The sequence below is a fragment of the Plectropomus leopardus genome, chromosome 22, assembly GCF_026936395.1.
Source record: "Plectropomus leopardus strain MGB_pleo_1.0 chromosome 22, ASM2693639v1, whole genome shotgun sequence".
NCBI lineage: Eukaryota > Metazoa > Chordata > Actinopteri > Perciformes > Serranidae > Plectropomus > Plectropomus leopardus.
The window spans coordinates 27,740,524-27,759,861 of record NC_142197.1 but is presented as its reverse complement, the minus strand read 5'-3'; the positions used below and the strand labels follow the sequence as shown (position 1 = coordinate 27,759,861).

At 39.9% G+C, this 19,338-nt stretch overlaps 1 protein-coding gene across 5 annotated transcripts in view; it reads left to right on the top strand.

Moving 5' to 3' along the window:
* slc41a2b (solute carrier family 41 member 2b) overlaps positions 1-19,338 on the top strand; it is a 72,115-nt gene that overhangs the window by 18,229 nt on the left and 34,548 nt on the right. For all 5 annotated transcript variants that reach the window (XM_042511036.2, XM_088072913.1, XM_088072915.1 and 2 more), the window contains exons 5-6: positions 9,509-9,653; positions 9,920-10,066. In XM_042511036.2, the coding sequence (XP_042366970.1) occupies positions 9,509-9,653; positions 9,920-10,066 (292 nt within the window). The remainder of the gene's footprint in view (positions 1-9,508; positions 9,654-9,919; positions 10,067-19,338) is intronic.

The window sequence follows — 19,338 nt, the reverse complement described above, 5'->3', positions numbered from 1 at the left end:
ATGACATATTACAATAACGGTAGTTGTGAAATTATTAATTGCACCCTATGATGATGTTGAGGGAGATGATAACAGTCTCATGCATATGTTGATAGGGAGGTGTCCAAAGGCAAGATCACAACATTGGCGCAACCAGGACCAGACCACAATCAGGGCAAGCAGGGGGCATAGTATCAGTACAGCCACAGCACGAGCACAACCAAAGGCAGGGTCGCAGCATCAGCATAGCTATCACCACGGTAAGGCACAGTCAAGGTTATGGCCAGGATCCAGCAAAACTAGGAAACAAGGGAGCAGGAATGTTTCCGAGAGGCAACAGGATTAGCGTAGTGCAATTCAACAGACCCAGGCTCTGTGATCGCGAGCCCCAGGTAGTGAGAGTACCACATGGCTATCAGCCTGGTAAGACCATCCTGATGACTTGAGCGCAACACTGTGTTTCTCTCCCAGTGTCAGTCTGGACTCTGCTATCACAAACACTTTCAGTGGGCGGGAGTACTTGCTTCTACAGACAAACTCCTTCAGCCAGTCCTGACGTTAGCACTAGCCTCCACTACACGAATTCTTTGTCAGTTAAACAGTAATGGTCAAACGCAATGCTGCGTGTCACTCCCCCTCTCTCTCCCACATTTAATTCCATAGCTGTCCTATTATCAGTTATCAGTTATTGTTAACAGTTAAACAGTAATGGTCTAAAAATAGAATTTGTGTATTTACCCATTGTGTGTGATATGTACTAGAGCCCTACAGTGGGAACCCAAATCTGGCATGAGTCTGTGACGTTGCTCTGGGTGGAGATGGGCAGTCAAACTATAAACAGGGGGTCCTGTGTTGCCAGTGGGAGGGAGACACCAAGTGAAACTGAGAAAAAATCAAAGCTGGAGTTAACATTTTTAAGAACTTAAAAGCTGTTGTTAACAAAGAAGAGAAGGAGCAGCGATGGGACTAGTGGGACTCCAGCTATAGCGGTCATTCATTTCTGTGAAAGTCTGATAATATACGCTAAGAGTTTGGATCCTGTTGTATGGCAAGACATCAAAATTGAATGCCATATAACAGGAAAACCGTAAAAGTTTTGCGCGGTGGACCATTGATAACTTTCAGTTGGAAAGGTGTTAATGTCATATGAACACAATTTCAACTGGATCCCATTAATATTAAATAATTAAATTAAATTAAATAATAAACAATTAATATGAAAAAGCCAAGTTGATAAAAGTATGAAAAAAAACCCACCACCACACGTCACCACTAGGTGGCGCTATCACAACTAGTGAATATTGTTATACAAATGTGTTCAGGACAGGACCTTTATCAAACCTCTGAAGTTTCAGGCAGATCAGACAACACCAAAGTTACAACAATTTCCTGTTGTATGGCGAGACATCAAAATTCTACGCCACATCACAGGAAAACTGTAAAAGTTTTGCATGGACCTGTGATAACTTTTCATCACCAAGGGGTTGAGAGTGTACAAACCAATTCTGAGGTTGATCGGATGAATCCAGTGGGACAAGGTCGAAAATCACCAAAAATTAGCACAAAATTCAAAATGGCTGACTTCCTGTTGGGTTTTGGGGGTGGGTCCAAGAGCATTTTTTGCAAGTCTGGGCATGGTACATACGTGTACCAAATTTCATAATTGTAGATGAAAAGCAGCCACTGGGGCTACATATTAGGGGGCGCTGTGAAGCCATTTTGCAACACCCGTTTGAGAAACCACTAAAATACAATTTTTTTTCGCCAGGCCGGACAAGCATACCAACTTTCATTAGTTTTTGAGCATTTTCAGACCTGCAAAAATGCAATCCATTGGAGAGAAAAATAATAGTAATTAAAGCTGCAAGCAACGATGAGCGGGCCTTCACACCCCCACGCAAGTCAAGGCTACTGTAGGGACTCTGTGTGATGCAATCATCCATTTCGTTGAAACTTGGAAAAATTACGTAGAGACTTTGGACCCTTGAGGGAGATATTTCACATGGTGAATTACTTCCTTTGGACACAAAAAGTCTGTGGCATCTTGGTCTTCATCATTTGTCGAACAAAACATGTAAACTTCATGAAAATCGAAGGATATTTTGTTGTACGAGGTGTTAATGTGTTAAGGACTGCAGCCTGACCCCAACTGTGAAATCTGGGGCCAATTGGTCAATGTAAAGTGAAGTTACAATAACTTGTGTTTTGGCAGCCACCACTGGGGCTCCATGGCAACAGCGTTCAGGGAAAACCTATACTTCAGAGGGAGGCATCAGTAAGGTCTTAAAGGTTTTGTCACCAGATTTGAAGTCAATCGTATACAATCTGTAGGAGGATTCCATCAAAGAAGAAAACGTAATTTCCATGACATTTTATGTTGCCAGTAGGGGGCGCTAAAAGTAATGGTAACAGTTGTCATGTAGATGTGTTAAGGGCAAGACAGTTATCAAATGTGAAGTTTGGTGAAGATTGGACCATGTCCCTCAGAGTTATAAACTACATCCTGGTTAATGGTGAGACCCGGAAATGATTGGCCCAGTAACAACCATACGATGTGACGAAAACTCACAAATGTAATAACTTTTGATGTCCCAGGCCTTCTAAGAGGATTTTTAAATTTTGAAGTCAATTGGATGAAATCTGTAAGAGAAGATCAAAAAATTGCAAGCCCTGAAAATGGCAAAAAATACGCCAAAATTGCACATTCAATTCAAAATGGCCTACTTCCTGTTACGGTTTAGGGTATGGGTCCAAGATGCTTTTTTTGTAGGTCTTGGGCTGTTACATATGCCTCCCAAGTTTTGTAGCTCTGGGTGAAATGTAATGCAGGGGCTCTTTTGTTGAAATCTGTAGGGGGCGCTACAGAGCCATTTTGGTACATTAGTGCAAAAACAATCATATCAAATATCACATTTTAGGACTTCTGATGTGTGTGCTAAGTTTGGTGAGTTTTGGTGCATGCCTTGCCTCTCAAAAAGTGCTTCCAGTTTTATGGCAATTAACTTGGCAACAGCATTTGATGAAAATGCAAAAGTGTAATTTCTGTGCATCATGAAGGTCTTTACAGTATTTTAATTGGATATGAGGTCAATTAAGTTAACCTGCTACGAAACATTGAAATTGTCCACTCCACCACGGTAATGCCTTTCAACCCAAACTCATCATCAAACATTATCAACATCTTAAAGATTTTTTGAGACCATCTTGAGATCAATCAAGTCAACCTGCTTGGAGCTGGACGTGTTAGTGTAAAACTTTGCCATTCCTGTGCCAATAGGTAGCGCCTGTTTACTTCCTGGTTCATAGCAGAACATGCAAATGAGATGCCTCATAATGGTCACACGGTGTGATGAAAACTCATGAATTTGACTTTTGGTGTCAAAGGTCTTATGCAGGTAGCCATACAATTTGAAGTCAATCTGATGAAAGCTCTAGGAGAAGTTCAAAAGAATGTGGCCCCAGAGAATGACCAAAAATACACCAAAATTCAAACTTCAAATCAAAATGGCCGACTTCCTGTTGGTTTTACGGTATGGCCCCAAGAGACTTTTTTGTAGGTCTTGTGGTGTTACACAGGCCTCCAAAGTTTCACAGCTCTAGGTAATACGTGCTGTGGGGGCTGCTTTGTTGAAAATTGCTCTTTGTTGGCACCGCTAATACATTTCCTCCCACCCATGCACGAGACCAATAAATGGCACATTTTTACTAGACCTGATAAGTCTGCAAAGATCATAGTATTGGATTATGATCAAGCCCTCAAAAAGGCAATTCATTTGGGAAAATAATAATAATAATAATTAAAGCTGCAAGCAGTGATGAACAGGCCCTCACACCTCTGCGCACGACTTATGTGACCGCGTCTCTCTGAGAAAGGGCAACACTGCACGCAGCAGTAAATTAGTGCGTCCCTTATGTAGTGATGGAGTTAGATACTTAACTAAATTTCTTTAGAAGAGGTGTTTGTGACTCTCTGACATTCTCTCTCTGTCTGTTTGTGTGTGTGAGAGAGAAAGAGGCAGAGCTGCAGCTGTGACAGGTGTGAAAAAGGGAAGAAGCCAGCCTGTGTGATTGTGCCTTGGCTGAATTTGCTCTGTTCTGCTGCTCTGTAGTGCATGTGATTTATAGTACTGACAGTCGTATCAACAGTGGAGTAAGAGAGAACTCTGCTGGACAAACCATAGAATGCAACCATTTTAAAAGTACCACAGTATCATTTCCTGCTTTTATATGGTCTGTGAACAGAGTTTTCCTATCAGTGCATTTGGGAAAAAATATGTGCAGAGACTGATTTGCTTTATTATGTCTGTAATAGGCTCAAATCAGGTGATAATATAGGTATATTGAAAAAGCAGTCACACTCTAGCAGAAATGGCAAAAATTTGGCCAAAAAAATTAAAGAAAATTTAAATTGGTGGACTTTCTGTTTAGGGCATGACTCCATAACGTTTTTTGTAGGTCGTGTGTGTGTGTGTGTGTGTGTGTGTGTGTGTGTGTGTGTGTGTGAGAGAGAGAGAGAGAGAGAGAGAGAGAGAGAGAGAGAAGGGGTCAGCTAAAGCTGCAGCTGTAATACATTTGAAAAGGGATCCAGCCTGTGTGTTTCGGGCAGGGCCATATGTGTTCTAATCTGCTGCTTTTACTGTGCTGAAGGTCGTGTAAACAATGGAGTAAGACCGCACTCTGCTGGACAAACTATAGAATGCAAACATTTCAAAACCACCCCAGCATCATTTTTTTGCAATATATAGTCTGTGAACAGAGTTTTCCTTTCAGAGCATTTGGGGAAAAACATATGTGCAGAGACTGATTTGCTCCATTATGTCTGTAAAATGCTTGTATCAGCTGAGAATATAGGTCTATTGAAAAATCAGTCGGGCTCTAGCAGAAATTGCAAAAAATTGCCCAAAATTTTAAATAAAATGAAAAATGGTGGACTTTCTCTTGGGTTTAGGGCATGGCTCCAAAAGGCTTTAATTGTAGGTCTTGGGCTTTTACATAAGTTTCTTAAGTTTCGTAGCTCTAGGTTAAACAGTTTGCAGGGGCTGCTTCATTTAAAATTTGTAGGTGGTGCTACAGAGCACGTTTTGGCACATCACAGCAAAAACAAAATCATATCAAATAACACATCATAGGACTATTGATGTATATGCCATGTTTCGTGAGTTTTTAAGCATCTTTAGCCCCTCAAACACAACTTCCTGTTTTATGGTGAAGAACCCGGCAGAAAGGTAACAGTGTTTTGATAAAATGTGAAACGGCTCACAATACAACATCACCAACTTTAGGAAATACTGCTGTCTGGATGTGAAATGGATCAGATGAAATCTGTAGAACAAGTGTTTCATGAAACAGGCTAAAATTACAAAAAATATAAAAATTCTAATGAAAATGGCAGACTTCCTTTTGGGTTTAGGGCATGGCTCCAAGAGGCTTTTTTGTAGGTCTTGAGCTCATACACGTTTCTAAAGTTTCGTAGCTCTAGGTTAAACAGTACTGAGGGGCTGCTGCTGTGCCATGTTTGGTGAGTATTGTTGCATGCTTTGGCCCTTAAAAAAGTGCTTCCTGTTTTACCACTAATAGTGCGTAACTTTGGCAACAGCGTTTGATCAAAACTCAGAATTTTTTTTCTGGGCCTCATGAAAGTCTGTGCAGTATTATGAGTGAATTTGAGGTTGCTTGGGTGAACATTAAGACCCATAAAATATCAATTTCATCAGACATGATAAGGCTGCAGAGTTTTATAAGTTTTTGAGTATGATAAATCCCTCCAAACAGCAATTAATTTATAGGAAAAATAATAATAATTCCTTGGATTTCAGTAAGGTCCTCGCACCCGTTCGGTGCTTGGGCCCTAATAATTCCAAGGATTTTAATAGGTTCTTCACACCATTTAGGGAGTTCAGCCGAATGTTAAGAGTAAATTATATTAAAAAGTGTACAGGTATTGAAAAACAATTGACGTCCCTTTATAAAAACCATTCTGCTCTTCAGATATAATGTAGGGAAGCATGTTCTCCAAACGAGATGCAATTATTTTAGCCAACATCTTCACATCAGCATTGAGCAGAGATAATGGCCTATAAGAACCAGAGAAAGTCAGCTTTTTTCCTTCTTAAAAAGGAGGGCAATAGTGGCTTGTGTCAAAGTAGGTGGTAAGGAACCATGTTCAAAGGATTCATTGAATATGGACAGAAGTAGTGGTGCCAATTTTCCAATAAATTTTTTAAAATAATTCAATAGGAAATCCATCTGGGCCATGGGCTTTGTTAGATTTCATAGCTTGAATTTAATAACTCTTCAAGAGAAAGCGGAGAGTCCAATTGTTCTGCAGTATTAGAGTCAATGACAGGGTTCGATAGATTTTGAAGAAAATCATTCATTTTAGTACTATCTATAGGAAATTCAGATTTATATAATCAAGGGTAAAAAGACTTGAATGTAGCATTAATTTCCATTTGTAGCATCAAAATCTGCTTGTAAATCAACACACTGCTTAAGCAATTCTGGAATGTGGTTCAGTGCATATCTTTGATTTAGATCACTAATAGCATTTGTAAGTTTAATAAGCCTAGAATTAAGCCTTTTACTAGAAAGTGCAGAGTAAGAAATGTCACCCCGCACATGTCACCCCGCTGCTAATTTCTCTTCACTGGCTTCCAGTGGCAGCCAGAATCAAATTCAAAGCACTTCTCTTGGCTTACAAAACAATCACAAGAACTGCTACCTGGAATCCCTGATGCAGGTCTACTCTCCTTCTCGCCCACTACGCTCTGCATGCGAAAGACGCCTGGTGCTTCCAGCCCAGCACGGCTCTAAATCTTTAGCCAGACTCTTCTCTTCTGTTGTTCCCAAATGGTGGAACAAACTTCCAAACTCTGTACGTTCTGCTGAGTCCCTTTCTACTTTTAAGAGACAATTGAAAACTCATTTGTTCCGAGAACACCTAGGCACTTAACCTGACTCTTCTCCGCTTTGCCCTTTGGGGTAAATTAAGTCAGAAGGTCCAAAACCCAGCACCTAATGATTATCTAGCACTGACAAAGTTGTGTGATGTTGTATGTTGACTGTCATTTATTACTTTGGTTTCCAAAAAAAAAAAAAGGGGGGGGGAGGTGCGGCACTTCTTCTGCCACTAGACGGCAATACCTGTGACCAATCACACCTGAAGCACTTTTTGCACTTACTAAGGGTTTTTTCCTTAAGTCTAAATTCTTGCTTGTGTTGTACGTCGCTTTGGATAAAAGCGTCTGCTAAATGAAATTGTAGAATTGTAGAAGAAATAATTTGTTCTCTGAGAAATGATTTAAGTGTCTCCCATAACAGTGAATATGAAGTTATCACAAAATGTTTGCCAAAAGTAAGGAATTAAATCTTCAGAGTGGAGGGCTACACTTATAATCAGGTAGTTGAATGTCTAATAATAATAGTTCATGATCATATATTATGATACCCAAATAATCAGAAGAGACTACACATGAATTAAGAGTGCTATCTATATACGGATAATCAATCCTAGAATATGACTAATGCATCTAGAAGAAGAAAGAATGGATGGATCGACAAGACCATTCTGCCTCATAAAATCAGAAAAAGTCAGGCACCCTCCCAGCACACCCCTGATCAAACATACACTTTAAGTCTCCATACAATCACAAAACAAAGGAGACGGCAGTGTTTCCCACATTACCCAAAAGTTGTCCACACTAATGTGCGAGCAACTCAGAGACAATGCAGAACAAACAAAAGCAAGAGAAAAGACCCCTGCCGGTTTCAAAACTGATCAACAGAATGGGCAGAGACAAAAACAAAATGAAAACAAAATTTCCACATGATCACCGGCAAAACAGTGGCAAAGAATAAATATATAAAATAAAATAAAATAAATTATATTTAGATAGAAAAAGGTAGTACAAGTACAATATTATTTCCCTAATGTTTTAAGAACAAAAAGACGCTATATGTCAAATCACAGTAACCAATAAAATAAAGCAACAGGCACCTGACATTATTCTAAACAACCAAAAAAATCACACTAAACTAGTTAGTGTATCAAAACAGAAAACCATTTAACGATGCAAAACTGTGGCAGAGTACCTAGAGTAGGTAGTATGAATATAATAATTTTGCCACTGATCTTTGAAGAAAGAAAATACAGTATATAGTCTACTATATCACAATAACCAATGAGAGAAAAAGGTACTTTATATTGTTTTCAACAACCAAAAGTAACACTAACCTAGTTAGTGCAACAAATCACAAAACCACGTTATGTAGAAAATACAGATTTAAGGCTAAAGAGCCTATTGGCAAATGTAGTATTCACAGCAAGCAAGTACAATGTGTGTGAAAACCTGATTGTACAGAAAAGCGATTGAGTCGGCTCCGTGATAGCTAATGCAGCTCACTCAGAAATCAAATTTTTGACATAGTTGCTGGCTTTCTCCGCTGAAACAAAGTCCTTATCAACATTGATGTAAGTGATAGGAGGGTAGGCTGGGGGAAAAGGTCCATGCTGAGCACCGTCAATGCCACAAAGTTGCCGCCTGACATCATTGAATACAGCCTGCACTCAGGCTATCTTGGCAGTGTGGTCGGGGAAGACTGAGATAATGAAGATTAATCTGTTGAAGCTCTCTTGCACGGCAGAGGATGTCAACACAGTCACTGTAATCTGCACACAATGGCTCTTGGTCGTTCGCCGGGCTTGGGCTTCGGTTGAACAGTCCGGTGGGGCTGGTCCACAAGTGGGTGCTTTTTCGAGATCGGATGCCTCCTTTAGCAAGGCAGCTACAGCAGTCGTAGTGCAGGAGTCAGGGCCCTCTGGAACTCCCACTATCTTAATATTATTATGCCGTGATCTAGACTCCAAATCTTCACATTTATTTTCATGCTTGGCTATGTTAGCAGTGAGGCACTCTATAGTAGTTTTCATCTCAGCGATGTCATCGGTACACTCAGAGAGTGCATGCTCCATTTCCCCCACAATACCTCTTAGGGTAGCCACAGTAGCATCAGTTGCAGCTTTATCATTCACCATCTGTGTTTTCAGGGCTTTCAGGTCGAGCTTGATAGTTGACAAAGCATCCCCGAGAGTCTCTTAGGGTTCCCTTTTAAAGATGTCAGCAATATCCATCCTCAGCGAAGCCAGCAACTCGAGCTTGAGGGTGGCGACATCCTGATTAGCTAGCACCGAGGAGGCCATAGCGGGGGCAGGTGAAGCACCTAGAGACATGGCTGCGGGGTGTGGAGTGAGCCTCAGATGAGTCTGAATGGCATTGCGAGTTTTTGCATTCTTTCCAGCATTCTAAGGTAGACCAAAGTTATATTTCAAGTCATAAAGTGGAGCGGAGTGAGACGATATTAAAAATACAAGCAAGAAGCGCAAATAAAATGCACTTTTAATCTAAACTGATAGGACCAAAACTTCCAAACTCACGACCTACTCCATTGAAAGCTCAGCAGCGCCCTCGTGTTTGTTTCCTTTACCTAATAAAGGAGTGCAATAGTAAATCCCACTCCATTTCTCCTCCAGGTTCAAGCCACTGTGGTGGGTTTCCTGGCTGCCGTAGCAGCCGTGGTTCTTGGTTGGATTCCAGAGGGGAAGTTCCAGATGAGTCATGCTGTGCTGCTGTGTTCCAGCAGCGTGGCTACGGCCTTCATAGCCTCCCTGCTGCAGGGTAAACACACACAGACACAGACACACACACAGAGTAATAGCCAGAGTAGTTCAACAGTTCAGGAAAAACAATTGATACTGTGGCTGTGGACAGGCTGGGTTCCCTCTGACCTCGTCCCAGACAGTCTTTGTAACTAATCTCATATGCATTAAAAAAAAAAAGTTAGGATAACAAAAGCACTCTTTCTGACAGACTGGTCATTTTTATGTTTGAAAGTCACTGGAAATATGATGACTTAGTCTCTACCCTTTTTCTGTCATGTTCAGGTATCATCATGGTGGGTGTAATTGTGGGTTCAAAGAAGACGGGTATCAACCCAGACAATGTAGCCACACCCATTGCTGCCAGTTTTGGTGACCTCATAACCTTGGCGATCCTGGCCTGGATAAGCCAGGGCCTCTACAAGTGCCTGGGTAGGTGAACAACTGCTACCTTTAGAAGACTGCTGTTGTGATTGGGAAGCTATACAAATACACCAGGTTATCATTACAACGTATTACCTCATTACAGGCCCGAACTGGCCATAGGGCAATTCTGGCAAACGCCAGACAGGCTGGTCCACCTCGTGGGCAGACCACCAGCAATGTGGAAAAAAAACATTGTTGAAAAAAGATGTTGGGACCTCCTATCTGATTGTGGTTACACTGTCAGGTGTACCAGCCATTGTCTTCTTCCCCTAGCCCTTCAGCGGTAAATAAATGAAATCAAGTCAGAAAGACCAGTATTTGAAATGCATAAACAAAGTAAATGGATAAAGAAGCTAAAAAAACTCTACCCAAAAGTAGAGTAGAAAAGGTCATAGACAAAAAACATTAAGTACTTGAGGCTGACGCTGCCATTATTTCTTATGATAGTGGCAGTGATAAATCCACATTACCAAATGAAGAGAAGGAGAGGAACATGGACAGATGATGCAGGTGAACATGCTGTATGTCAGTAGTTAATATACCTTGTTGGGGTGAATTGAGTGTACCTGCGTCATGCATTCTAAAACATGTGTTGATGACATACAGGTGAATGTCTTGTGCTGTATTCTGTGAGTTGTGTAAATCCTGTTGAGATGCAGGTGAATATGTGTCTTAGTTGATATTGATATTGATAGTTGATATTGATATTGTTGCGACACCCACATTTCCCATTACTGCTGGACTGAGTGGTTTATAGTTTGCAGTTAAGTTAGAAACTTTACTACTGGATATCCCCTTGAGTTGAAACACCTTGTTTTAGAGGGGGTCCAACATAAAACACACAATACAATACAACAATCACAATCATAAACACATACATACGGTAAAGGCTTTCATTTACCCATCTACCCATACATTATTTCCATTAGCCCACTATACGCACATAAAATGAGGAGAAGAACAGGGGATAGTAGGGCTGCTCGATTATGGCAAAAATAATAATCGCGATTATTTTGATTGATATTGAAATCACGATTATTAAATGATTGTTTAACATGAATACTCACTGGCCTTTAGAACATCATGCAGTTAATGTACATCAACTCTGGAGTTTATTTTTAACACTAGATGGTCTTTAACTTTAAAAACAAGTGAACTGAAAAACAATGAAAGCTTTGTGGTGCAGCCACGACTATTTAACACATCTCGCACATTCACATAATAATAAAACCTAACCCAACTAATATAATTTAAAAATACATGACAAGTACTGTATCAATAATAATAATATCAATTTTGAATTGATTGAATTTGAATTGATAATCAATAATCGTTCATTAACTCAGGAGAGACTTAGCAGACAGACGTTTCTCCATTAGCATCATGGCACATACAAGTTTACTCTCCCTGCTCGTGCTCGTTGTCGCTCGTGCTCTCTTTCGCTGTACATGCTATCTGGAAACAAACTGAGAAGTTTCAAAACAACCAGAGAGGCAGTGTGCTGTGGTTCTGTGTTTTCAATCTGTGCTGAAACCTCTCTTTGGACTTTTGGAGGACTTAGGAGCGGTGCGCTTGATTTACAAAATAATAGACAAAATGGGAGCAACATTGTTAGATTCATTATGCTGCACATAATTGTTTTATCTTGATAATCTTGTTTTGAAAATCGAGGGAAGCCAAAATCTTAATCGAAATTAGAATCTGATTAATCGCCCAGCCCTAGGGGACAATAGTAATGATAGTATAGTAATAATAAAAGTATCTGTAATGTTCTGATTATAGAATATGTGTACATATATGTACACAATAATAATGACAATGATAATATCCACAACGTTCTAATCTTGCTATATATACTTGTATATGCATACATGGACCCACACACTGTGCATATATGTATACTTTTACACATACATACATATTTACACATCTACACAAGTACTAAGCATGTATATATCAGCATTAATAATGGTAATAATAATAACAATAGAAAAAGTAATAATAATAATATTAAAATGTAATAATAATACATGTACTGTACACATGCATATGTTAATATATATACTGTATACCTTTGCCCATCGTGAGTCTTGAATAAGAACAGTGATAACAAGAATAATAGTATTACAATAATGATGATAATAATAACAATGACAATAATTATAATGATGATAGAGAAAACTGAGGGCTAAAGGTCATATAACATTGAAATGGGTAAGAACGCATTTCCATTAGAAGCAGTGGCAAGGGGTTTTAGGAATGAAAATAATAAGTTCTTAAAGGGGCAGAATGAGTTGATTGTTCCTGTGTTAATGTGTAGATTGTTCTAGTCTGAGGGAGCTTTAAATTTACATGCACGTCTGCCAATTTCTTTACTGGTAAAAGGGACAAAAAAGAAAGGTTGCTGAATTTATTTGAGAGGATATGGAGATCTATATAGGGTAATAAAATATCGTTTTAGGTAGGTGGAACTCTTGAAATGGATGCAATTGAAGATGGACTGGAGCCAATGGAAATATCTTATTGTATTGAGGGATAACCAGTTCAAAGTGTCATACATGATGCAGTGATGAGTTTAATAAGGACATATTAAAATAAATCTACAGAGACTATTATAAATAACATAGATTGGCTGAAGGTGTGTTTTGAAGGTGTTTTGATAGACCACGTTAGCATAATCTAGTATGGGCAGTAACAGCTGAGTGACAGTTCTTTTTCTCATCTGAAAAATTAAGCAATTTATGGAGCGATGCAGGATACCTAAGCTGCAACTTAGTTTGTTCGTAATGGATTCAATATGTTTTTTGAAAGACAGCACTGGATCAATCCAGAGGCACGGATATTTAAAAAAAAATCACTTGTTCCAATGAAAATCCATCATTAAAATTTAGCAGTGGCAGTGTCTATAAAAATGCACTTGGCAGTCTGAACAAATTTTAGGGAGGTCATTAAGGAATATAGAGAAAAGAAGTGGGCCTAGATAGAGATGAGCCTTGTGGGACTCACCTCTCAACAATTAAATCACTGGTGACCGTTAAGACTGATGCACTGGCTTCTATTATGAAGATATAAGATAATAAAGAGTAGAGCATTTCAAAAACTGCTGGTGGAACAAAGCTTATCCAAGAGTAAGAAGTGGTAAACAATATCAAAGGCCTTAGTTAAATCAAGAAAGACAGCACCAGTGAGCTTGCCATTCTCATAAGCGGTCAACACATCATTTGTAAAATTTAGCAGAGCTGAAGTTGCGTCTGATGCCAGACTGGCATGGAAACAGAATATTAAACTCAGTGCAGTATTGTGATAGTTGGTTGAAAGTTAATTTTTCAAAAATTTTGGCTACAGAGTTAATGATAGATATTGGGCGGTAGTTGTGTATGTCATGAGGGTCACCTCACTTATGAAGTGGAGTAACAATGCCACTTTTCCAGGTGAAAGGGAGAGCGCAAGTTGACAAAGAGAGGTTAAATTGGTCACAAAGTGGATACATCAGAATATGGGCAGCTAACTTGATGCATTTCGTCTCAATGCCATCTGGTCCAGGTATGCATTCATCCTTAAGTTGAACAATTGCACGTTGAACTCCAACTGGGAGTATTTTTCGTAAAGAAAAGGAACTCCTTGGGAGGGAGCTACTGGGGGAGTCAGAAGCTGTAGGAGGGCCGAATGCACAAAAGCTGCCCATAGAGGAGAAGTTTTGATAAAAATTCAGTGAGATTATGGAGGTGTCCTCTATTATATTGTTCTTGAATGTGATCTGGGTAGTGTTGTTTTTATTTGACCTACTGAGAATATTGTTCATATTTTTCCAGAACTGTTTTGGATTATGCATATTGTCTGAGAGATGTTTTTTATAGAAGTCTGATTTCGCATTGTGTGTTTTTGATTTACACAAATTTCTTAGGGATCAATATTTTTCCCAGTCGGCAGGATCCTTGGTTTCCTGTATTTCTCCCACATTTTGTCCCTTTGATCAGACCAGAGGGGTCTGATCAGTCTCTATGTTTGTACGTTCTACAAAAGTAGAATTCAGAAATCCAACATAATGGAAAAGCTAACCTTGGCCTAGTCTTATCAGTGACTCCTGGCTTAATCTGTTGTACGTTTGCCAAACCAGGATGAGAAGGTGTGATCATGTCAAACCAGGTGCAAGTATTCTGGATAAACGCTTGTTCACGGCTGTCATGAGTAGACCACATGTGTCGATCACAGATCGTCATGATGCAGACATGGAGAAAATGTATGCAGCAGAGTTTTCAGCAAGTAAGCAGCAGCCTCTTAGGGATGTATGAGTGGGTAAATCATATAATGTGCAAAAAACGGGAAATATGGACATCATAATCATACAGAAAAACCTTCACAGATGGATGTTGGATAGGATCCTGTAAGTCGTCGTCACTGGAACTGACTCTGCTCAATCTCAGAAACTTGCTCCCCAAGTGTTGTTAATTGCAAGGCTCCTATTTTGGCTGGATGCCAGAGCACTTTTCATCAGTTCAGCTGAATTTAACACAGAGCAGACAGGAAATGAAACAGGGACACGACATCAAACCATCCAGTTAATTTTCAGAATAAAACACTCTGTGTTTGCGTCTGATTGTATATCACTTAACTACATCAACAAAATGCCACAATGAATAAATCCAGGCCGGAGTCTACAGGTGTTATGGGAGTGAATAGAGTTATTACTTCTTTTTCTGTACTGATATAATGTGCTTGATTCTGTAATTCCTGTAGGAACTCCTCGGTTTTGCTACTCCAGCTGATCTGGCAGTGATGCGCCCTGCCAGACTCAAACCGCAACTGGTGGGAGTTGATGGATGAGGGAGCACTGAGCTTAGGTCCGAAATAGTGATGTGTGACCTGTGTAAATTCTGTGAGGACGCAGGTCAATGTATAGAAGAATAAAATGAATTAAAAAAAACAAGGGGAGGGGTTGTGGGATGGTACACAGAACAAATGTCAGGGCTGAATTTTGTTCACACATCAAGTGGCAACCCAACAATGTAACCAGTATTGTGGACTCCCTTTTCAAGTGTTGCTCAAGCGTTCATTAATGTAGGTGTATCATCATAGGCTACTTGCCATAAAGCATCTTGACTGAACATAAAAGTTTGTGTTTAGTCATAAAATATCTTTGCTTATGATCAATGTCTAAACCCCATTTTGTGTGCACCGCAATGCACATAAAGCTAGTGTTGAGTCAGCTAAGCTAAATAACGTCACAGTTAGAAAGTAAACCAAATGATTGATTGATGCTTCACTGCTGTTGGAGTGCTGGGAAAAGTTGAGGCCAACTTTGTTTAGTGTTGATTGATTGATTGATTGATTGATTGATTGATTGATTGATTGATTGATTGATTGATTGGAAAAAAAAGGAAGCTAAGAGCAGCTCTTCTATAGAAGTCTGAGGAAGTCCCCCTTCTTAACATTGTACTGTTTAGACGCTGTGGCGCTGAAAGGAAAAAACGCTGTTTGTCTGTGTCACTGCGTTGCGCTGTCAGCCTGCTGTGATCTATCGTTGTGTGTTATTTGTTTTCATTATTATCGTTTCTGTAAGTGGTCGAAAATAGTTAGATTAATATCTTGGGCTCAGTCAGTTGGGTTTGGACATTAATGTGCGGCTCGAGCCGAAAGGCAGACCCACTCTCCAGTGGTAAGCTCAGTGGCAGTAGGACTACAGCCATTTCCCGGTCTACCCATGTTTATAAACCCACGTGCACCCGCTGATTGCAGTGGGAATGAGGTATTTGTTTCCTTTTGTGGTCCGTAACACCACAACGCTTAGTAGACAGAGGCTGCCTCCACCTGACCGAGTGTAATTGAACACAAGAGCAATGTGTGTACGTGTCGGAGGAGAATTGAGAGCGACACAGTAGAGACTGAAACATAAATTAGATAAATAACATAAGCATATAGTTTATTCAATAAAAAACATGGCCTAGACCTATTTTATGTGAAAAGTGACCTTGGATGACTTCTGTTGTGAATTTGTGCTATTCATAAAATAAAATAAAATGAATGATGCTAGAATAAAATAAAAGTTATCCCATAATGGTAGGGAAAACACTGCTTCCAGTCACCATTTCCCATTGTAGATGACTTGTTGCCTCATGCTGTGTTGCTCATCTTATGAACACAGCACAAGCGATTGTGATGTTTAGAACAACTTCGTCTGCTATCTTATGTTTGACACACAGTTCTGAGTTTGCATGCTCACTGGAGCACCTCAGTCTTGGTATTGGCATCAGATAGTGCTGTGAGTGAGACACTGAGCGAGGCTCCAAAGTGGTTGCAGTTATCAGCTGCAAACCTACTGTATATGTATTAAACTGAATCAATTCTACATGGTGTTTTAAATAATTTGCCTAGAGTATTCCGGTAGTCCACTTAGAGTGTTTATTTTGCGTCATTTCATACATGACATAATGGGGGGAAAAAAAAGAAACTATAGGAACATTTGATACTATTTAAAACTCTTATCACTACAAGGGGTTCCCACTGTATCAGAAAGATAAAATATATTGGAACTAGTGATTAAACAGTTACTGGATGCACAAAGAACACAAAGAAAATTGCAGACGGGTTAGTATTACCATTGTAAATTTTAACTTTCATGGAAACCATGTTTGATTATAGCACTATGAAAAATTCTTGGTATTCAACTAAAACACAAGAAACCTGTGCTCCAGAAAAGGATAAGCACTCAGTGAGGATCCTAGGATCACTGATCAGCAATAACGACTTAAATATGAATGCCAGAGAGCAATAATAGAAAAGAAAGAAAGAGGAAGCAGAACCAGGGTGGCAGGTCTGAATGGACTTGATACCACCCCTGCCGGATCGGGCCGAAAGCGGGGATTTCAGCTGAGCACAAGAAACTTGTGCTCCAGGAATATACACACTAAAGAAACTAGGGTCACCAATCGGCTATTAGGGCTTAAATATAAGGTCAGAGAGCAGTGAAGACTAACACATCTTTGGGGTCACCAGGTGGGAACCTCCTTTCATCAGTGTTTCACCTAACTCATCTATGCTATCCAGTCCTTCAGCGACATCTTTTCTAAATTGCCCAAACCTGCCCAAACCTTCACAGACTTTTCCCTAATTGTTGGAATTTCTCCATCATCTATGATAAATTTCCTATAATTTAATTTCCCTCTACATAATGAGATACTTCTAGACTCACTTGGCTTGATTTTCATGCTGGCCCACTTGGTTCTTATTTACCTTCTCTAAGAGCCTCTTTGTACATGGCACTGTTCTAGTTACTAGTGTCATGTCATCCATGTAAACCCTAATTGGTGGAAGACACATCCCATTTTAACGTCTCTCCCCACCTACAACCCACTTGGATGCCCTGATAATTTCTTCCATCGCCATTGTAAATGCCAATGGCGAAATTGTACATCCTGCCATAATACCTATCTCTAGCGTCTGACAGTCTGTTGTGAAATCTACTGTACTTAAACATAATCTAATGTCCTGAAAATATGCTTTCACTAAGTTGACAACTTTTCCTAACACCCTAAAATACTCAAAAGCACTCCAAATGAGGCTATGTGGCACTGAACCAAACGCGTTAGCCAGATCTAAAAATACTACATGCAGGTCTCTTTTCTCTCTCTTGGCTGCCTGAATCTGGTGCCAGGTCATGCTAGTATGCTCTAAGCACCCTGAAAAACTTGGTATCCCCGCCTTCTGCACCGCTGAGTCTATTAACCCATTCCTTTCTCAGTACCCAGCTAATCTCTAAACTACTACACTAAAGAAAATCTTCCCCTCTACATTCAGGAGAGAAATCATCCGGAACTGGCTAAGATCTGAGGACTCTCCTTGGGGATGAAGACACCCCCTGCCATGCTCTTAGGATAATTTGTTTCTCCCAAACTACTTTTAGATGTTTCCACAGAAACTTAAGGATGTCAGGTGCGCTTTTAGGCACTTAGTCAGGGGACTCCATTAGGCCCTGGAGCCAAAGAAGCCTTTGCACGCCTAACCACTTCCTGAACTTCTTTCCACCTAGGTGGCCTAACATCCAACTCCTGACTTATCTCTCCTAATGGAGACATATCAGGTGGAAGACCTCCACTCCTATTCTCCTTTAAGTCTGAATAAGTCTTTCTCAAATATTCTTCAACCTCTAGCCTCGTTGCCAGAAGTTGCCCCCCCCTTTTCCTGATTAAACAAACCTTTCGCAGATTTAAAAGGGTCCTTAAAAAAAAAAGCTGTCCTTGCATATTTTTTCTTCTCCTCTTTTCCTAAGATGCTCTGCCCTTCTAAGTGCTGCTATCCTGTCTCTCAACTCCTCTTGCAAAACACTGATTCCCTCCCTCTCTTCGTCTGTAGCCTTTTTCCACTGTTTTCTTAACTGTCTCCTTTCCTTAACTAACGTCTCTATTTCTCTTTGCTGTCTAGACTTGCCTATCCAAATACTATAGTAAATACTATCCAACATTAACCAAAGTTCTAGCATGCAGCATTCAAGGTGGGTTTGTTTTGCTGTTTCCCCATTTACAGAGTGAATGTGCAGCAGGCAAGCCTCGCAGTGCTACTGGTCCCTTGATCTCATCTGCAGTATCATAGGGTTTTCATTTTTGGCTTGTTTTTATATTTATGCAAACAAAAAGTGCACAGCGCTGCTAATATTATCTGGGTTTGCAATACAACGCTTGTTTAGGCCTATGATGGAATGGATTTTTTTTTTGTTGTTGCTTTTGCAGTATACCACACTGCATACACGAGGTTGCTGAAATGGTATATAATTTTGTCCTAGTCCTAATAATGATAATAATAATAAGCTTTGCATTGAAGTAGAACAAAACCTCACTGACCCTATACTAAAATCCCCTTACTGGCTCCCTGTCACATATAGGATCCAGTCTAAAATTCTCATTCTCAAGTACAGAGCCCTACATGGTCAGGCTCTCACTTCTTTGGCTGAACTACTTTACTCATATTTTTCAACTCGCTCTCTTTGACCAAATACAACAATTTGTCTGTCTCTGATACTTCCTTTAAGACACGTGGTGATCAAGCTTTTGAGGCCGTAGCACCTACTTGCTCTGCCTGCACCCTTACAGTCTGCTGTCTCTGGTTTCTTTTAAAGGCCAGTTAAAGGTGCACCTGTTTAGAGAGGTGTTTGGGTTGCCTATAGCATTAGCTCTGGCTTTTTAAAAATATTTTGTGCATTCTTGTTGTGTATTATGATTTTTTTTCATTATATACTGTGCAAATACTTTTGCACTTTTAACTATGTGGCTTGGGTAGCCACTTTA